General features: G+C 43.7%; 1 protein-coding gene across 3 annotated transcripts in view; it reads left to right on the forward strand.

The window, feature by feature from the left end:
- The first annotated feature begins 396 nt into the window (after window positions 1-396).
- Window positions 397-21,812, forward strand: part of CSRNP3 (cysteine and serine rich nuclear protein 3) — an 85,666-nt gene continuing 64,250 nt past the window's right edge. For 2 of the 3 annotated variants that reach the window (XM_033166308.1, XM_033166317.1), the window contains exon 1: window positions 18,077-18,262. In XM_033166308.1, coding sequence (XP_033022199.1) covers window positions 18,118-18,262 — 145 coding nt within the window. In that variant the 5' untranslated portion in view covers window positions 18,077-18,117. Of the gene's footprint in view, window positions 523-18,076; window positions 18,263-21,812 lie in introns of those variants that run through there. The other variant, XM_033166326.1, reaches the window with a different exon arrangement.

The raw sequence follows: 21,812 nt of genomic DNA on the forward strand, positions 1-21,812 counted from the left end.
TGCAGGCACTGGCTTGATGAAATTTACTGCTCTGAAATCTGGTGACTGGTGCGATGGCTTCATGCGAATGATTAATTTGTTGATTTGCATCCAAACACTTTCCCCATATTTCTAGTTCGCTTCCTGCTGCCTACCTACAAAATGTTCCTTGGATGACAGGGTGAGAGCAGATGACTTATTTTGTACATAGAAAACAATAGTACTGTATCAGTTCCTTAGCAATAGCTAACTAGGAAAATGTTTGGTTTGGCCATTTTCTCAGTGCAGAAATCCCACCTCTTCCTATTTTTGGTTTCAGCATGGTTTGCTTTGACTTCGCTTATCTTCATTCTCCCCCCCCCCCCCAGTGTGGTTTGCACAGAACTGGCTAGAAGGGAGGAGGCAGAGGAAGAGAGAGCATTCCAGAGGATGCCAGGATGTCTTGTCTCTGATTGGCTGACCACCGCTCAATGGCTGGTGGAAGAAGGAGTAAACCTTTCAGTCTGCCTTGACGGAGCTGAAATAACAGAATCCCGATCACAGGTAATTCAAGGGGGTGGGGGAAGGGAGCGAGGACAGAGCAGATGGTTTTGTTGTTCTTGTTGCACAAGTCCTTGAGCATTGTCTGCGTCGTATAAAATGCTTGCGTGCGCATTTGGTGTAGCCTGTGCAGTGCTAATGGCTTTCAGGCAGTGTAGCAATTTGCTAGTTTTTCCTGTGTGTACATCTCTTCCAGTAAGCAATCCATATACAGTAAAATCTGTAGCTCATCCAAATCTTTCTGGCAACTTTCTTAACGTGTGAGCTAAGCTGTCAGTCTTAAGTGAAGGTGGAGCAGTTAGGGCACACAGATAGCGAGCTGCACAGTGCAAAGCTTTTGCTAGACTGTAGATATTGTGATCATGGCAAAAAGACAAATGCTGGGAAATCAAAAGAGTGTTTCTTTAGGCCTAGGGAAAAAGGCACTGCATTTGATGTAACATTTGGTCAAGATATGGGCTCTTTAGGCTGTTAATTCAGAAATGTGCCATTGGAAGAAGTGAGGAAACAACTTCTAGTGGCCAGTGGCTTTAACGGGTTTCATCGTGCTTTCAGTTTTTGAATGAATATCCCATTCTCTCATAATATGTAAGGGAATTGAAAATACAATCCTTTTAGTTGCCCTATTCAAAATAAGGCATTTAACAGTTTAGAGTACAGTTTAGTGTGGATTACTATTGATTTGAAACACCACAGATTTTCTAGCACTGATATTTCATTGGCTAAAACCAGCAGAAATACACATCAGCTCGCCGTGTTTGCTGTTTGGTGCACTAATTTCAATCACGGCATATTGGTTCAGCAGTTAAAATTGGGTTATTGTGCAGCTTCATGTACTGGGACAACATACACTGACCTACATAGCGTTCCTAGGAGCACTGTCAGCTACTGGTATAATTTGGAGTGGGAGCTTATATCTAATGGTGCTGCTAACACCAAGGTTGCAGGTTTGATCCCCATATGGGATAACTGCATATTCCTGCATTGCAGGGGGGTTGGACTAGATGATCCTCAGGGTCCCTTCCAACTCTACAAGTCTGTGGTTCTATGAATGTGCCTGTACAGTATAGTGTCAAAGAGCTGCCTATTAAAATGGACAAAATATTGTACTGTATTGCATCAAAAGAGTGTATATTTTAGGGGGGGGGGAATCATGCAGCAGGAAGCTGAAGATGTGAAGTTAAATGCCCTCCTTTTCCGTAATGGCATTTCTCGGTACTGAAACTGGTGCATTTCCCAGTTAATGTATCAAAATCAAAATGCTGATGGGAAACATTCTATATATGAATAATAAATTAAGGAAAAACAAATGCACAAAGAAATAATGTACAATTCATATGAAGAGTGATTCTGGTGGGCATGCACAGAAGTACTGCAATGAATCTCAGCTTTAAATATGAAAGCGGTCCTCATACTTTAGTCTTCTTCTGTTTACCATAACATAGCAGTGGATCTCATGCTTTGCATACAAAAGGTCCTATGCCAAAGATCCCTTGTATGACTCACCTAATACAATGTTTCCAGAGGTAGGCAGGATCTTCGCCCAAGAGATCCTCTGCCCCTCAAAACAGACAGTAGTGTACTGGCTAGGTGGAATTCTTGCAAATGACAAAGGCCATATTATACATTATGCAGGCCAGAACACCAGCACTGGTTGTATAGTTCTCATTCAATTAGGCGTTGCAATGTACATTGTTGCGCTGCACAGCCATTGTTTCCAGCCCAGGATTACTCTGTGGGCAGGGTTCATCTAATGAGCTCTCTGGAAGTCAATGCAAAGACCTCTCTGGAAGTCAATGCAACGGCACAACATGGCTCTCCGACATCTCTGCCTATGCACCTCTGTAGCCTCCCCTCCCCAATTGGTTTGAGGGATCAAGAGAACCTCCTGGAACAGAGTATGGGGGAAGAGAGGGCAGATCATTCCACCAGGCAAGTAGAAATGCTTTCGCTCATGGAGTGATGCGCTTTGCTCTACTTTGAATTCCTCCCTTTGAGCCTGGGAAAGCTGCCTGCTATCACCTGTACTGTGCATGGTCTTTGCTTATATATTGAGTATTCTGTCTAAAAGAATATTCACATTTGCAAAGTATCGCGCGCATGCACACACACACAGTATTTTGGTAAATCTTTATCTTCTTTTGATTGGTGGTTCAATAGAAGGGAGCTCCTAGTAACTTATATGGCGATAATCCTTAGAGCAGCCTTCACCAACCTGGTGTTTTCCAGAGGTTTTTGACTATAAGCCAGTCATCCCAGACCATTGTTGATGCTGCATGGGACCAAAGGAGTTTCAGGCTGGATCTAGACACATTTAAAAAAAAGTTACAGGAAAATGCATTATAAAGCTCATAATGTAAAATCCCGTAGGCAATTTTGGCTGCTCTACATCACCATCTGGTGTCACATGTTGAACGCAGTTATAATGATATAATTGACTGAGTGTAGCTGAGTCATTAGTCCGAAACAGTCATATCCATACATTTAAAACACTCATATACTACTTTAACAGTCATGGCTTCCCCCAAAGAATCCTGGGAACTTTTTTTAATGGTGGTGAGAGTTGTTAGGAGACCCTTCACAGAGCTACAATTTCCAGCACGCTTAACAAACTGCAGCTCCCAGGATTCCTTGGGGGAAGCCATGACTGTTGAAGTGATGCAAGAGTGATTTAAATGTATTACTTGAAAGTGCCACAGATACTTCAGATCATGGAAAAGGAGGAAGGATCAGGTAGGAGATTTATGCAGCAACAGAGACTAAGGAGAGATTTAATTTCCATATAGGGAGGAAAAGTTAAAGCACACAGGAAAATACGCCATTCTCAGTTGCTTGCAGTTCTAGGGGGGGAATTGAGAGAAGTCTAAAAGGAAAAAAAATCCCAGAAGGAGAAGAAAAATTCTGGGTATGAAAGTATTTAAAAGGGCATTACCCCCTCCCCCACCACATAAAAACACATGTGGGAGAAGTGTGGGAGGGCAATTAAATATTAAAAATAGTTATTGGATCAATACATGGGGGGAAACCCAGCTAAATATTAAATGTGATCATTATTTAATATTTCTGTTAAACTTCGTCAAAGGTAGTGCTCCAACACTTCTTTCAAAATCCTGGCATTTCCCTTCCCCTTTCTGCATTCCCCCCACCTTTCATACGCCAACTTTTTTTTTCAATTTACAGATAATTTTAATGGACCCCCCCCCCCCGTTACTTATAATGCTTATATTTTTATATTTCAAATGCCTTTAGTAGTATTCAGTTTAACATTTATCTGTTCTGAGTCAGGCTGCGTACACTACCCCATTTGTAGCACACACACACAGAGTTTTCCTCAATCGGGAATAATTTATGTTCATCTGCAATGTGCTGCTTTCCATCTAGATTGAGTCTAGATCCTGGCATCCTCAAGGGTGGGTGTGGTACCCTAATATGCATTTGAAAACCTTCCGCTTGATTAGCTTATCCACATCATTTCCTCCCTGCACCTGCCCCAGGTGAAAGAAGAAGGAAGTGGTAATTCTACTCTTGGTATATTCTCACCTCCAATGCCATTGGACAGGTGTGGCTCCATTGCCAGGCCCACTGACATATGCTTCCCCGTTTTCAAACGGACACGTTGTAGAGTAATGCGGAATCGATCTGCAGCGAGCTTTTGTTTTCAGAATGAAACCAGTGCTGTCAAGTATCCCGTTTCCCCCGGGATTCTCCCTTATTTCAAGCAGTTTCCCACTGCTCTCCCTTATTTTTTATTTCCCTTAAATTTCCCGTTTTTAATGGTAGCAGCTCCTCCCCTGCTGGCCAGGGACTGGGTGGGAAGACCTCGCCTACTTGGAGAGAAAAGCCTCAGCCCTCAAAGCAAGTGGGAGCCGTTTCCCGTGCTTACAGGGGGGTGTATTCCTCCCCCTGCATCAGCCCCTATCTGTTGCCGCCGAGCCCCTCAGCCGGCCAATAGGGTTAGCTGGCGGGTGGAGCCTGGCTGCCTTTGAGCAGCTGCTGCTTCCTGTCCTGTTTTGATGGGATCAGACAAGAAGACGATGGGGCTCCATCGTGCAGAGCACATGGCTGCCCTCCTCTTTGCTGGCTGCCCTCCTCTTTGCTCTGCTCCGAGCCCGAGCCCGCTTGGAGTTTACATTGCTGCTCCACCCACTTTTGCTTCTGGCTCCGCCCACCACTGACATGTGACTGTCCCCGGGATAGGTGAGACTGCTGATCCCTTATTTTCAAATCCGAAACTTGACAGCTATAAATGAAACTCGTCTCTCAAGAAGTGCATTTTAGGGGCAAAAAATATGCATTAGGTCCAGATTGTGTGCAGAGGGGTGGGGGGATGGTACTTGGTTTCCATTGATTCTAGAACAAAATGGCATCTGTACACAGTCTGTGAGCCTCTTTTCTGACTCCGCTTCTGTTCCCAACAATTCCCAAACCCGGCTCTCCCACAAGCCCGAATTCAGTGAATAGGCGCCGTGCGGGAGCAGCTCCCGTAATCAAGAGAAATTGGTAGAAACAGATCTTAGTTCAACACATATTTCAATTATTCAGTTTCCTTGGAAACCTTGTACTGCAGATGGATTTGCCTTTCTATGGCTAAAAATATCCACCTAGCCCCTCTTACAATAACAAGGAACCGAGAAGATGCAGAACGGGGGCTACGCACAGCATTGCCACGTTAATTTTCAAAGTTCTTTAATAACTGTGAACCACAGACCTGTAATTTCTTATCCTGTGTTACCTTTCAGTGCTGCTGGCAAGCATTCATCCGCCTTGTAGAATGGAGATAAGCTCACCAGCCTTGGCTGCAATCCCTACTGGGGGTGGGGGGGGGGAGGGAGTGCTTGTGTGGGAGGCTGGGAGATAAAAGGTTCCAGTAGCTGTGAAAGTGGGTGGTAAATGTAGAAAAAAGGAACTATTGGAGCACTCTGAAATCCCTGCATTGCTCCTCTCATGTGAAAGATGCCCACTTCCATTCATTTAAGCAGCAGCAAAGTTAAGCTTTGACACAGACCCTTTAATATTTGTGTGTTTGTTTTGGCCAAATGGTGACAGTCTTCTTGCGCAATGCTGAAGGTTTACTGATTTAATTCCTGTTGCGGGGGGGGGGGGTCCTTGCATTTTCTGCATGTGGGTTTTAATAATATTTGGGTTTGATCCAAACCAAGACCTGGGAGTAACAGTAGACACGGTTAGGATTGCACTGTTAGTTGCTGTTAGACCAGAGACGAAATGACCACTGGGAGAAGGACACAGAGAGAAACACCATGGTACACCTGCATCAGCACAACCGGATGCCTTCATCCACCTGCCCCAGCTGCAACAAAACATATCTCTCCCCTATCAGTCTCTACAGCCACAGCAGGCACTTTAACTCTCCAATAGTTTGACTTCACCCCCAAAGGCACACTCTTCCATTGTATCTTGAGACAGATGGATACCAACCATACATTAGTCATGCCTAGACCCATTGCAAAGAAAGTTAGCCAGTCATCCCTTTGATTTCAGTATTATTATTATTATTATTATTTACTATTATCTATAAAATTTGTATACCAACGTTCAGTAGAGCTACTTACGATGACTAAGTAGATGTGACTAAGTCTGGATCCAATAAAATAGGGACATTTAACTTCATTTATTTCAGAGGAATTACACACACAATGCTATCCTTCGTTGATCCTGCTCTTTATTGATTTTTAAGTACTTGTAAGGCTGAAATCCTACAGCAACAAGGAGGTGGAGGGGGGAAGAGTGAAGGCGGGTACAGCACCTAGTTCAGCACCCTGCTAGGCTTCTGCCAGAAGGTGAAAGTAAGGGTGGAACTGTTGCTTTTCTCTGTCCTTTTCCATCTCCCTACCCCACCCCCGTCCATTTCTCTCCCTTTGGAAACGATGAGTCACTGAAACAAGTCTCTTCACATATTAGATTAGATATAGAATTTTCTCTGAAATGCATTCCTGAGTGGAATACTGATCCTTTCAAATCAATGAGAGCATTGCTACCGATTTCAAAATGAGAAAGGATTTCGCAGCACCTTGGTCTTTTTTAAGCAAAAGGTTTTGTTCTTTGAATAACTAAGGCTGCAGTCCCATTGGACTGCACAGGTATTTTGAAAGTGTGTCATGGTAGAAATAATTCGTCCTTGGGCGGTTTTTATAGAGAGAATGGCCACTATTTTATTTCTTCCCTGTGAAGGACGGTGCGTGGATATATTTTATGATTTTTCAACATGTCACATGATTCACTAAACCCACAATTAATTATAATAGGAAAGTCATTTAATTAATTAATTGATGTTTCTACTGCAAACAACACTGCAAATAATTATTTGTTCTATATCCCTGTCAAATGATATTGTAATATATTATATTCTATTTGATTTAGGTAGACTAAAGCCACTCTGGAAATGTTTTTTTTATATAATAAAGAGGCAGTTCATAAATGTATTAAACAAATGAATATAATGCTAAAATAAATGCTCTTTTATAAATAAATAAATAAATATGTTCCCTTAGATTTTTTTTTGCTAAAAGTCCCATTCCAATGAAGCTTGCAACTCCTCGGCAGCTCATTAGGATTACAAACAGGTGGTTTAGAAGATATATAAAATATATAAAATACTGCCATATTTACTCAAGTCTAATGTGCCATCGAATCTAATGTGCACCTTAATTTCTGCAATGTAATTTGGCCAAAAAAAGGTGAGCATTAGATTCAAGTACATATGGTACTTTCTGATTAACTACAATATTGCACTTAGTAGTTTTTTCTTTGTTAAGGAACAGATTGACACTATATATGCCAAATACCCGTAATTGGATTATAAGGTTCAGATATCTAGTTTAACTTTTTCTTTTAAAGCATTATAAACTAACAAGGCATCTCTCTCTTCAAAAGCAGCATCATGTGTTGCATAGCAACTGATGTAAAGAAAAGGCAATTAAAACAAGGTATTTTTCTTTTTTAAAAAAGTATTTTTTATTCAATTTCAACAAATAAAAAGTAAGATTACAAAATACTTACATTGGCAGAGTTAATATACCTCATCACAATTTATAACACAAATAAAAGTTTAACTTTCCTAACCTTCCTCACGTTTACATGGCTTCCTCAAATTCCTCTTTGTTGAATTTCATTATATTGCATCTTTAGCGGTTTTCCAACTTCATTATTAAGCTTTAAAAATCCTCAAAATGAACCTTCTTTTTAACATCATCTAATTTTTATTACCCTAATTTCCAATTTTACTATTTTCATTTTAAACCTTAGCCTCAATTTACTTCCAAAATCTTTCCAATCTTCAAATATTACAATATTTTTTAAAATATACTTTAAATTTGCTCCAATCTTCCTCCACCACCTCCTCCCTCTGTTCTTGGACCTGTCCAGTCATTTCGGCCAGTTCCATATAGTCCGACATCTTCATTTGCCATTCTTCTATTATTGGAATGTCCTGTATTTTCCAATTTTTGGCGAGCAATAGTCTCGCAGCTGTTGTAGCATACAGAAAGAATCTTCTATCTTTTTTGGGCAATTCTTCACCAATTATTCCAAGTAAAAAGGCTTCTGGTTTTTTGATAAATGTATTTTTTAAAACTTTTTTTTCAACTCATTATATATCTTTCCCCAGAAGTCTTTTACCTTTGGACAAGTCCACCACATATGATAAAACGTTCCTTCTTTCTCTTTACATTTCAACATCTATTATCATGTGTATGATACATTTTAGCTAATTTTACAGGTGTTAAGTACCATCTATACATCATTTTCATCATATTTTCTTTCAAAACATAACATGCTGTAAACTTAACACCCTCCTTCCACAACCTTTCCCAGTCCTCTAACATTATGTTGTGTCCTATATCTTTTGCCCAGTCAATCATCACTATTTTAACCATTTCATCTTTCGTATGCCACTCCAGCAACAAATTATACATCTTAGATAATTTTTTGGTATTTGTGTCCAACAACCCCGTTTCTAGCTTGGCTTTTCCAATAGTAAAACCTTTTTTCCTGCAAGCATCAGAAATTAACTTTCACATCATTCCCTAGATACCAGTTTATGATATACAATTACTGGGCTGTGAACACGGGTTTTGCGCGACTCAGTACTTCACAACAATGCTTATATGTAACATCTGGTTCATGCATTCATCTGCTAATAATAATGTTAATTTAGAAAAGAGCTCATTCCTGTTCTGAAGCAAACATGTTCAGCTTTCTAGATAACTTTACCTGGGTTTTCCCCCCTATTCATTTGGTGCATTTGAGGCCAAACTGAGATGTCAGACTGTGACTCATTCCGTGCTTCAAAGATCTGGCTGTTAAGCTTTCTATCTCTTTCTATAATTTTCTTCAGGAAAAAAACCAAACCTAAACAATGTTATGACTGGATCGCAGAAAAAAAGGGAGAGAATTATTTTAAAATAATTCACTAGTGGGTGTCCCCATCTGTGTAGTAGTCATACAAAGATGTCGTTTTCCTTAACTGAATCTCTTATCTGTATTAGTAGTTTTCATTCCAGGAAACGTTTAGCAAGGAGACAATAGCTGCATTTAGCTAATCCATTAAAAAACATCAGTTGCAGAAGTTAGGCGATCAGTCATATTGCTTCAACTTGCAGTAGTCATCTTATACAATTGTATAAAACTAAAAAACAAAACGGAAGTAGTGCAGATTTACTCTGCAATCCTATGGATGTTTACCCCAGAAGAAGTGTTATTCTGTTCTTACACCCAAACATGCATGCCTAGTATTGCATCCTTAGTTCATCCAGACACAAAAATTCCATTCCCCTCTTGGTTTTTCATTCCACCCCCCCCCCCAAATTGTCAGCATTCCATGCCCACCGAGCATGCTCAGTGATCTTTGTTTTTGTTTTTTAAGGCGGGGTTTCCTCTTTAAGATTTTTTCCAGAGGTTTTTTGTGCTTTTGCAAATTTTGTAGATTCCCCAAGCCTGTTTGCCACCTCTCTTTTGTGCATGTGTGTTTCCATTTTGGGTACATAAAAACCCTTGCTCAGAAGAATTGATATTGCTGTTTGCATACAATATAGGGCATATTTTTCCACATCATTTTTCGTTATGATTTAATGACTATCTTTGATTCTGTTAACTTTAAGTGCATTTTACGTTGGGCAAACTGTGGAATGTGAGGGTAAAAATGAAGGGACAAAGCAGCCTTCTCACAAATCTTACGTTAGCTGCCTTCTGCCATAGCAAGTTGCGGCGGCTTCCTCTGAGAATCTCTCTGTGTGTCAGATTCCTGGAAGACAACGTGCCATTTGCATCAGTGAGTAAATGTGCTTGGAGAGGTGTGCAAAATGCTTCAAACTCTGCTTTTAATGTGCTTCAGCAACACTTTTTATGTGTGCTGCACTGAGGAGATGACCTGTGTGTGATTGTGAGTCACACAGGCAGTCTTTGAGCACTTGGATGATGAGTAGCATGAGGCAGACTTGAAAGCCAGGAACCTCCTCAGTGTTGTCAGCCAGAGCCGTCTCATCCATTGGGGCTGGTGGCGCGGCGCGCCAGGGCGCAATGGCCTGGAGGGCGCCTCCGTCCTCCAGCCCCGCTGGCAGCGCCTGCCGGCAGCGCCCTCTGACTCCCGGCAAGGGAGCTGGCCGGCCACGCCACGCCCTCTGGCTGCCCAGCAGAGCACAGGAGCACAGCTCTGCGCGCCCTTCCAGCGCTTCCGGGACGGGAGGCGAGGGCGGCCGGCTCGCGCTCCCGCGCGCAGCCGGGCAGCTCGCGCTCCGCGCGCAGCCAGCCGCCCACCCGATGAAGCACAAGCTGCCCAGCCGCGCCGGCCGGCTGCGCCGCGCCATCCGGATGCGCGCGGGAGCGCGAGCCGGCCGCCCTCGCCTCCCGTCCCGGAAGCGCTGGAAGGGCGCGCAGAGCCCCGCGCCGCTCCAGCGCCACGCCCCTCATCCCCCGCTCGCCCACCCCCCTCCCAAGGGGCGACAAGCGCGGGAGGGAGGCGGCGGAGAGGCGGCATGGCGGGGGCGCCGGAGGGATAGCCGCGCCAGGGCGGCAGATCCCCTTAAGACGGCTCTGTTGTCAGCTCATATGAGTGAGGTAGAGCGGGGCGGCAGACTGTTTGAGGGAAAGTCTCATGCAGCAATCTGGGAGCTAGGACTTCAAAGCCTGATTTCGTTGAGATGAGACAGAACCCATTGCTGTTTCTGGTTCCAGAATCGATCTATGTAGCATACCCCTGTGCAGAAGGATTTAATGGTGCCTGTAGGTAAGGTCACACAGTCTAGGGCAGGGGTAGCCAACAAGGTGCCCTCTGGGTGTTGTGCACTCACATCAGCCCCAGTCAGCATGGCCAATGGCCAGGGGAGCTGTAGCCCACCATATCCAGAGGACACTTTGGTGCCTGCTCCTAGTCTAGGTAGAAAACTATCCTTTTCAAGCGAAGAGGGAAATCCTGGCTCTCCTCATCCAATGAGGAACTGGAACTCATGACTTTGTTTTTCCCCCAAAGGCTTTTGTTTTCAGATTTGAGTGGTACATAAAGCAGATGCTCACAGATTGCAAAGCTCAGTGATGAAATGGAAACGCAAAGGCATGGCTAGAATGTTAATAGGACAACACTGGAAAGTAGAGGATGTTCCAAAACTACAGGAATGGCATGTAAAGCTGGTAGAGTTTATGAACTTGGCAAGAATGACAGCAGCAATTAGAAATATCTCAAATCAAAAGGTGACAGGAGAATGGAAATATGTAGAGGAATGTTTGAAAAAAGAAGGAGTTGAAACAAAATTGGTGATCTGACTGGAGTGACTCACGCACAAGAATAAGGTAAATATAGTTATAAATAAGATTTTTTTGAAGAAATATATGTATAAAACAGCACTGACATAAGTATATGTAAGGAACATGAAGTAGAACTTTAGGAAGTCTTTTAATTTGTAATTTTTACCTCTATTTATATCTTATTTCTATTTTGGGTAAATGGATGTGAGCAGTGTGATGAAGTAGGGTAGCCTACTTTTGCTTTTGTATTTTTTGTGATTTCTCTTTCTGCACTTCTGTAACTTTTTCTGTTTTTCTGGTGTTTTTTTGTAATTTCCTAATTTCATTTGTAACAATGTATCAATGTGTGTATGATTATTTGACTATACTTTGGATTATATTTTTAAGAATATCTCAATAAAATTTATTTTTAACTTTAAAAAAAAATCAGGTGGAAACTTAGGAGTCTCTACAGAATTCAAAATCTTTCTGGTGTACGTGGTCTTCAAAGCAGCTGTTCTTCATGTCAGTCCCCTCCATCTTCATTTATCAAGGGAATGTCCTCTTCAATCACCACCTCCTTGTTCTACAGTCCCATTTGCAAGCTCCTGAAATATTTCATCCACCTTTCCCTGTTAGATGTTTCTCTTTTCTCATGATGTACCTGTTGCTGTGACACTATTTGGACCATTTCCTACTTTTCTATTGTATGATTACAAGTATGGTTATCGCCTGAAACATATATCATTTATCCTGACTCAGATTTCAGTGGTGCTCAAATTAATGCAAAGTTCTGTAGAGATAGGTTGATATATTTTAACACAGGGTCGCATCCAAGTACATTTACAATGGATGTGATTAATGTAAGTACGTACGGTACATCCATTTCAAAAGGGTGTACTTTTAGTAAGACTTAATTTGTAAATAGGCAGTTTATTGGGGGAAGTTAAGCCCTTCATTTCTTCTTTGAATATGCAGATTTCATGAATGTTAGTGTTAGATGTGCTTGATAAATAAATACCAGCTGGTGTGACTGTGGTCAACAGAGATTATTAGTCTCATGTAAATTGCTCTTCATTCCCTCACATAGGTGACTATAGATAATCATTTACCAAACATCTAACAAAACTGTAGCAAGCATACAGGTGAAATGGGGAGCTGGTTGTCTGTGCACCCACCCATGCAAATAAGACAATTTGACCTACCACATCCTGACTTCTCCTAATTTTTTATTTGCCCTGGATCAGGAAAGGCTTGTCCTTTTTTGCTTTTACCATTACCTTTTCCTGCAGATATGTTTGGATCTTGCTGTTGTGTTGATTGATCTCATCCCAGAAAATAAAAATACATTTGCCAACCCCTTTTAACAAGATCCTTTTTTTAAAAAAAGGTGAATGGGGAGGGGGAGAGATTTGTTTATTTTCTGCTTAAGAGTCCATCAGCTCTTTTTTTTGTCCTGTGCTCCAGTCAAACCACAACCCTTCAGTTTTGATGTTGCAGCTGGTTGCCATGGAAATAATTGTGATTTCACAGGTTTAGTGTAGCATCCATTGCAGGAGACAATGGGAAACATTGGTTGTGTGGGAGAGATGTTTAGAGAATGGGGAGGGCATGAAAATATTCTGAACATGCCTCATCTCAGGACCCTAGGGAGATTGCCTACCACGTCTTTCTCTGTCTCTCTGTCTCCTTCTCTCCTTTTGTTGTTGTTGTTTTTACTCCTTATAGTGACAGTAGCATCTTCTGCACAGCAGATACAAGAGCAACTTGATGTGTCTCACTGCTTCAGCTGCTCAGACAAAGTGATGTGGTTTCTCCCATCACTGCCTCCAGTATAAACATGCAGTTCTTTGTCTGCTGTCTCCATTAGCATTTTCTGCCTTGCATCCATGCCGCACAATTATTTTTCTTGGGGAATGTGATGCCAAGAGACGTCAGCTGGGTTATAATTAGCTATACGCTGGCAGCTCTCAAAAGCTACAGACAAGTGGCACTCGGGAAGGTGTAAAACCATTTATTCCTGTACATTTGAAAGTAGTGGAGAAATCATATTTTGTTTGCTGTGGATAACTGAGTTTGGTGTGTTATTGTTGTTCTTTCTGTTCACCAACATGAATATTGGGGTGGGGGACATTTAATTCTGACATAAATTGTGGATTCTAAAAGCTAATAACCTCAATTTTGATTCCAGGTCATCCAGCTACTGTCATTGGGCACAACCGGCAATCATTAATTCCACAGTTGAAAAGTTGTGCTTTTAAATGAAGACATGGATCTCTTATTTCACAAACTTCATCAAGTTTTTCCTACATACAGGAAGTTTTTCCTACCATGCTTCATTTTAAAATTCCATTAAAAAAAAGAAACATGTTCCTTTCAGAATTGTTTGCATAAGGCAAAACACCCTGGCAAACTCAGAAATGGTGGCCAGTCTTTATGATATTATTGTGATAGACATGTCCTCTGTTGTATGTGCCAGATTAATTGGTTTGTGGATCCTATTCTAAACGAACAGCTGGCCTCCTTGGTATAACTGCTGTTTTGACTGTGGAGCTATGATAAACTTGCCTCATATTGTAACCTTCTCTCTCTGTCTCTCATCTATGGCGTCAGTATAAAAGTAGTTAATGGCAAAGGACAGTCGGAGGCAAATGTTTATAAAATGATACATACTCAGATGTGGAGAAGAAACCAGGCTGCACAATTAAAGTTTATTTGAAGGTCTTGCACAACAAACCTGCTTTCTAAAAGAAATTGGAATGAATGTCTTTGTTTCAGTTCAGACAATACTGGACTCTGTGCGTGTCACCACTTAAAAGGATATCGGTCTCTGCCATTCTCCATCAATGCAACAGAATGTCAAAGCACACATGCCACTTAGCAGTGGGGTAAAAATAAAAGGCCTCAGGTAACATAATTACCAATAAAGTCAAGGGATGGGGAACCTGTTTCAACCTGAGGACTGCATTTCTCTCACAGATGACCTTTCAGAGGTTGCCCAAGGTATGTGGGTCAATAGATGCGACTCTTATATTCTACAGTAAGGCGGGTGGCGCTGTGGTCTAAACCACTGAGCCTAGGGCTTGCCGATCAGAAGGTCGGCGGTTCGAATCCCCGCGACGGGGTGAGCTCCCGTTGCTCGGTCCCTGCTCCTGCCAACCTAGCAGTTCGAAAGCACGTCAAAGTGCAAGTAGATAAATAGGTACCACTCCGGCGGGAAGGTAAACGGCGTTCCCATGCGCTGCTCTGGTTCGCCAGAAGCAGCTTAGTCATGGTGGCCACATGACCTGGAAGCTGTATGCCGGCTCCCTCAGCCTATAGAGCGAGATGAGCGCCGCAACCCCAGAGTCAGACACGACCGGACCTAATGGTCAGGGGTCCCTTTACCTTTAAGGCTACATTCTAGCCACACAGAAGTCAGAGGTTGGTGTGAGTCAGAGCCATTCAAGAGTGGCAGGATAGTCCAGAAGGCTGCATAATTCCCCACTCTCATGTAGTCAATGCAAACACATAACAGAACAATTGACAAACCTAGACAGCATCTTAAAAAGCAAAGACATCACCTTGCCGACAAAGGTCCGTATAGTTAAAGCTATGGTTTTCCCAGTAGTAATGTACGGAAGTGAGAGCTGGACCATAAAGAAGGCTGGTCGCCGTAGAATTGATGCTTTTGAATTATGGTGCTGGAGGAGACTCTTGAGAGTCCCGTGGACTGCAAGAAGATCAAACCTATCCATTCTCAAAGAAATCAGCCCTGAGTACTCACTAGAAGGACAGATCCTGAAGTTGAGGCTCCAGTACTTTGGCCACCTCATGAGAAGAGAAGAATCCCTAGAAAAGACCCTGATGTTGGGAAAGATGGAGGGCACAAGGAGAAGGGGACGACAGAGGATGAGATGGTTGGACAGTGTTCTTGAAGCTACTAACATGAGTTTGGCCAAACTGCGAGAGGCAGTGAAGGATAGGCGTGCCTGGCGTGCTCTGGTCCATGGGGTCACGAAGAGTCGGACACGACTGAACGACTGAACAACAACAACAACAACAGAACAATTGCTTTAGTGCCAACCCCCCTCCCCCATTATTGTAAAATAACTTTCCTAGAGGAGAATTTCCTGCTTCCATTTTGGGCTCTCTCCCCGAAGATGAATAAGGCCTGAATTTCTGCTAGTACATGTGCAAAATAGAAAGCAGGAAGCCACAAAACAAAGAAAAACCCATTAGGCATTTGCACTGCAGGCTACTTGTAATCCCTCTCTCTTTCTAAATTTACTGTGGAATCTTGTGCACGTTTACTGTGTTCAGGAGACTTTATTCCCTAGAAAGGCAGTTGAGGATGGCAGCCTCCGAGGATCATGCCATATAAGATGTCACTTGGGAAGGTGGGGGGGGGGGTTGGTGAGGGATTTGAATTATATTTGCTTGCTATGTAGTTGCTTAATATAACAGACTACAAGTCAAATATTCTAGCAACATAGCGATCAAATGAAGAATAGATGGCACAGTCTGTGCCAGATTTCTGCAGAGTTAAAAGAAAAACATTTTGATGGCTAGAGATGAGCTGTAGAACGACTCCTGACCCCACCCCCACTAGAGAAAAGCGGGGTCGTGCTAGGCCGCTCCCTGCCCATGCAAGGGGAGCCCAACCAGCCAATGCGACCCCTGGCAGGCAGAGAGGAGCACTGTGCTGGGGTGCCTAGTTTGCACCCCTCAAAAATTGTAAGCCTGGGGCCATTGCTCCCCTCTGGCCCTCCATGCTGTGCCTCTGCATCCTACCGCTTTTATCCATTTTTAAAGTTGGGGAGCAAATTGTGGTGCTTCCACTTGCAGCCTGAACTGGTACAGTCCCTTCCGTTACCTATGGATTCTTCCAGCTCATTGCCGCCTCTAAGGAGTAGACTAGGTCTACAGGGGGATATTGCATTGTGGGGTTATGCCTAATAAAGGTTATTGAATTTGCATTTGCATCAGGGAGATGTGTAAGCTTTAAGTGTGTTTATGTTCACCAACCAAATAAAATCCTCCAAGTCTGAGAAAGGTGGGAGCGCTATGTCCTTGAGCTGGGACAGCTCTGGGATTGCTCTCCGCCCCATGTATTTCCTCCTAAGCCAACAAATAGTGTTTTGCATAGTGGAGAGGAATATTTTGGGGGGGAGGGGGTTACAGCTGGAGAGGGAAGATTTAACATTGGCTATGGTATAAAGTTTTCAAGCCTAGTATCCGTGGGTGAGGGGAACCTGAGGGCACTATGACACAAAACAGCCTTTCCTGTATAACCAAATGCTACGTTAATGTTGGACCCATTCAGACATTAGGCCGCAATCATAAATATGTGACTTATTAGGAAACAAATCCTACTGAATGCATGCAGTGGGAATTACATCTGAATAAAAATGCTGCGCACTTATGTAGGCAAACAGGTGAGCACGCCAGCCTCTTCAGTGTTGGAAAGACTGTTCGCCATTCGTTGTTTTGCCTGCAATAGGATCAGGGCCGTCTCGCCATAGGGGCTGGGTGGTGCGGCGTGCCAGGACGCCGGGCCCCCCAGGGGCGCCCCCGCGAGCCCACCGGCATACCGGGTGCCCCTTCCCCAACCCGTCCCCGCCCACATGGGTGGGCGGGCGGGGGCTCGCGCGCTGGCAGGCAGGCTACAAGCTGGCCGCCCTCCGGAGCCCCAGCTGGAGCGCTGGGAAGGGCGCGCAAAGCCCCACACCACTCCAGCGCCACGCCCCTCATCCCCCGCTTGCCCATCCCCCCTCCCGAGGGGCGGCCAGCGCGGGAGGGAGGTGGGCAGAGAGGTGGCACGCCGGGGGCGCCAAGGGATCGCTGGGCCACGGCGGCCGGTCCCTCTAAGACGGCCCTGAATAGGATTGTGCAGTTACTTGGGTGGTAAGAACCATCACATGGTAGAAGAGTAGGCACAGTTTTCTCCCCTCCACAGTGCAAATCATGTCCTGATGTGGGGTAGCCATTCCACAAGGATGCCAGATGAAACAGATGCCTGACCCATTCTATGCAATGCTTTCTCTTCCAAAAAGAAGCTGGAAGATTGCTCAAATGGGCCTCTTTTCACAATTAGGTATTTGCATATTATATGTTAGGGTTGCAGGGCCGTCTTAAGTAAATCCTGCGCCCTGGCGTGAAGATCCCTCTGGCGCCCCTCGCGCTCCGCCGGGCAGAGCCAGGCACAGCGGGCAGCCGGAGGGTGTGGAGGGGCGGGTGAGGACGCTGCCAGCTGTGCTCCACCTCCGCCTCTGCCTCTGCCTCTGCCAAAGCGGCGGCGTGGCACTGCCGTCGAGGGAGCCCTGGCTGCAGTGCCGACGGGAGTCTCGCCAATGGCCTCCCCGCATCTGCAGCCCGAGAAGAGGTGGGAAAGAGCGGCGCTGCTGGCGGGAATGGAGGGCGCAGGCACCCTCCTCAGGCCGTGGTGCCGTGGTGCCTTGCACCAGTAGCCTCAATGGCTAAGATGTCCCTGTAGGGTTGCCATACTTCCATAAGTAAAAAGCTAGGACACCCCAAAAGCTGTTGAGCTATATCCCTCTGTTGTGCAGGGGCACACCAAGTCCACTGCTGACTATTGTAGTGCCTGAGCCAAGCGGCGGAACTGATTGTTCCTTCCCAATTATTTGAGGAAGTATGTGTCTGTAACAAAACACGTACATGTTTGGTTTTTTAATTCCAGTTTGACTGTTGGTAGAAGTACCAGTCTCCAGGCAGAAACAGAAGCCAAGTGTGTTTGTAAAAAAATCCCCCAAAAAACCCTCCAGCAATGACTTTGGAGATCTTGATAGCATGGTCAGCGGTCAAATGTTTTCATGCTTCATTTCTCCTGTTCCTCTGACAGGTACATGTGACAATGCTGAAGCTATGAGTGGAATTTTAATGAGGAAGTTTGAAGAAGTTGGCGGCTCCTCAATCTTCTCTGTGTGGGAATCGGATGATGAAGTTTCTAGCGGCAAAAGCGCTGACGATGCTGATAGTGTCAATCTGTCCACTTCAAATCATTTTATTCGTAAGTACCAGGTGCCAGGCAAGGTGGATCCATGTTCTTTTTAAAAGTTAATTTTTCGGGCAATGTTTTCTCTTTGGAATATATATATATATATATGCACTAAATGTAAGGCAAGCATCTGATCACAAAACTTTTGCACAGCGAACAGACTTATTCAGAATAAATGCTTATTGCTGCAATTCACATGGCATCAAAGACCATGGGGTGGCAGAGGGAAACATTGGTTTCCATAGCACTTGATTGCACCCACCTCCTAGGGAGCGCTGCCATGAGCAGGGGAACCCCACCGGCCAGGAGTGCCCCAGTGCACCTACCCAAATGGCAGATGGAAGCTACCAGTGGTGGCATCCCTGCTGGTAGAAGGCGGAACAGAAACCCATGAACATCTGGATCATGAGCCTGCCATGCTACCATCACAGCCTATCCCCACCCATCCCAAATCAAGCCATGCTGCTGCCAACCTGCTCTTGAGATTGCAGCCTTATAGAGCAATCCTGTGGTCCCTGGAGGGCCCCCCAGGGACCATAGGGTGAGCAGATCTCCCTCTCTGCCCAGTCCTGGAGTTGATATGCTGCTTTCCCCTTCCATTGGGACCAGTCGCAGCAGCAGTGGACAGGGGACAATGCAAAAAGCTAAAATGCTTTGCCCTTTTATCTTCCACCCAGCAGGGCTTGGGTTTTGGCCATTCCTCCACCTTGCCTTCTCCCTCCCACATCCCATTTGGATTCTTCTACCTGTACCTGAACATTGGTGATTCTTTTATCTTTAATAGCATGCAATCCAGATGGTGATTTCTCTCCCCTCCCCCCAGTAAAACAAAGCAATGATTTTTTTTCTCTTGATAAATTATTCTCTTAAATTAAAACAACTCCATCACCATAGGGCTGCCTTGGAAGATTTTGTAGTCTGGCTGTGTATACACCATACATATAAAGCCCCCATAATAATAATAATAATAATAATAATAATAATAATAATAGAAACTAGTTTACCCACCACGGAACTACAATTCCCAGCACCCTTGACATACTATAGCTCCCAGGATTCTTTGTGTGTGTTTGATTTAAATGTGTTTTAAATGTATGGTGTGTACGCAGCCTTTGGCTGGTCAAAAATACTTCCTTTTCGATTACTCTGTGGCTTCAGTACAGTACAGTAGTACAGTACCATAGTGCATTGCATGTCTCTGGAAGGGTTGGGGACAAGCCACAGGTAGAGAGGATTATGGTTTGCTGCAGCCCTATTACATGGCAGCTGAGGTTTTTGGGCCATTGCAGTCACAGCACGTGGTGCAAAACCTGTGCTAGTTTTAGCAGGTAGGTCTGTGGTAGGCTTTCTTTGTCAGGTACTAGAACTAGATATTTCTGCAAGGATACTGTGGTACCTCAGGCAACACACACACCAGCTAGTGGATGTGTATCTCAGGATGCCTGTAACCCTAATTGTTTAACCCTATGCTTCAGAAATTTCACTTAGATGAAAGATTTACACTTTCCCCAAATAGGGTAAAATAAGTACTGCACAGTGCAACAGCATTCATAGTCAGGTTGTCCAAATGTTCCAACAAAATAAAAAATTCTTTCCAGTAGCACCTTAGAGACCAAGTAAGTTTGTTCTTGGTATGAGCTTTCATGTGCACGCACACTTCTTCAGATACACTGAAACAGAAGTCACCAGATCCTTAAATATAGTGAGGGAGTGGGGAGGGGTATTACTCAGAAGGGTGGTGGGAATGGGTGATCAGCTGATAGGTGTGGAAAACCTGGACTCTTAACGGCTGTAATTAGTCTTGCAGGGAAAGGCAAGGGGTGAGATGGCTAAAGATAGCTTTGTCATGTATAATGAGATAAGAATCAGACCAGGTCTCTCCATGGTTTTAAGTTTGGTGATTAGTTGCAATTCAGCCACTTCTCTTTCCAGTCTATTTCTGAAATTTCTTTGTATTAAGACAGCTACTTTGATGTTATGTAATGTTCCAAAAGAAAGTTCTGGAACCAGAATGTGGGGGCGGGGTCTATGGGCTTCCAGATGGTGTTGGGACTTCAGCTCCCATCGGCCTCAGCCTGCATGGCCAACAGTCAGAGTTAATGGGAGTTGTTTCTACCAACATCTGGAGGGCCACGGGTTCTCTGCTTCTGGCATGGAAAGGTAGAACTTGCAGATATCAAGACTCTTCACACACACACACACACACACACACACACACCCCGCCCCGACACTTTCTAACACTGGAAATTAAAATGTTGCAATGTGTTCCACACTGATTACCATGAAGTCAAGTATTCATTCTGTCGTTGGCCCATCTGCTTATTCCTAGTCAACTTTCATTCTTATATTTGGATCGTTGTCGTTAATTCTGCAAATGAATTAGATAAATTTTAAAGCCTGCAATTCAAGGAACTGAGCCTTTGGTTAGGAGTATGGCATGCTATATATCTACAAAAGCTTGCTGTGGGATTGTAGAAAATGGGATTAATAAAACTGTAGTATTCCTGCATCCCATCTGGAGGAAGAAAAAATTAGGAACATGCTTTTTTTGCTGCACTGCACACAGTCAAGCATGCTGATTGTAACAGCGACTGATATTTTGCGTTTAATACCACAATGCTTTTAGATCTCAGAAACGACTTGGCTTTCCACTTAAATTCACCCAAGCATTTCCAACACAAAACCCCAGGCTAGTGAGTGATTTCCCAGCAGATCTTCCCCATTATGCCATTGCTATGTCACGACTGGCTTTCCAGTTTTTGCTGTTTCCATGACAACCATGATCTTTGATCTGCAAAGAATAATAATGCATCACTAAGAGGTATAAAACATTTTTTGGAACATAAAGTGTGGTTCCCTCAAAGGAATAGATTGCAGACAGCAGGGCACTTATCATTAATCAGTACTATAATTGCAAGAACGCTGTATAAATATGAATTCCTGTTGATGGCAGACAGCAAACCACATCCACTAATTTTCTAGGCTCCAAAGAAGAAGAAAAAAAACATTAAAAAATATATGGGAAGCCTTGTTACAGCAGCATCATTAACTGGCATTCAGCTACCGCTGTTAGTTGCTGCTGCTGCTACTACTACTAACAATAATGAAAGGATAGCAGGAATAAAGTTCAGGAATAAGGAGAGGCGACTGGGAAGTGATGACAAGGTATTGTAGTAGTAGATAAAACAGGTGAGTGTTTGCTGAGTATATGTTTTTGTGTATGTGTATTTATTCAAGTCCATTTATATACTGTTTAACATATACGAGATCTTTATGGCAAATGGAAAACACAAATTTCACAAAAATACACAAGAAAACCATCAGTGCGAACAACTAAGAACAGCAAGAAAAAGCACAGGAATTCAATAAAGCCTAACAACATAAGAAGACGAGAGTTCCGCTTTAATGATGCCTCTCAGGAAGGACTAGGTCTGCCACCCAATGAATTCTGAGAATTCTTGAGATCACTGTGCTTCTCAGGAACCAGGTGAGATTCAGCAAGAGATGGGCAGGTAGAAACCGATTTATTCATAGATATCTTGGCACCACTGCTTTACCAGAT

This window comes from Lacerta agilis, chromosome 1 (assembly GCF_009819535.1).
Source record: "Lacerta agilis isolate rLacAgi1 chromosome 1, rLacAgi1.pri, whole genome shotgun sequence".
In the NCBI taxonomy this organism is placed as follows: domain Eukaryota; kingdom Metazoa; phylum Chordata; class Lepidosauria; order Squamata; family Lacertidae; genus Lacerta; species Lacerta agilis.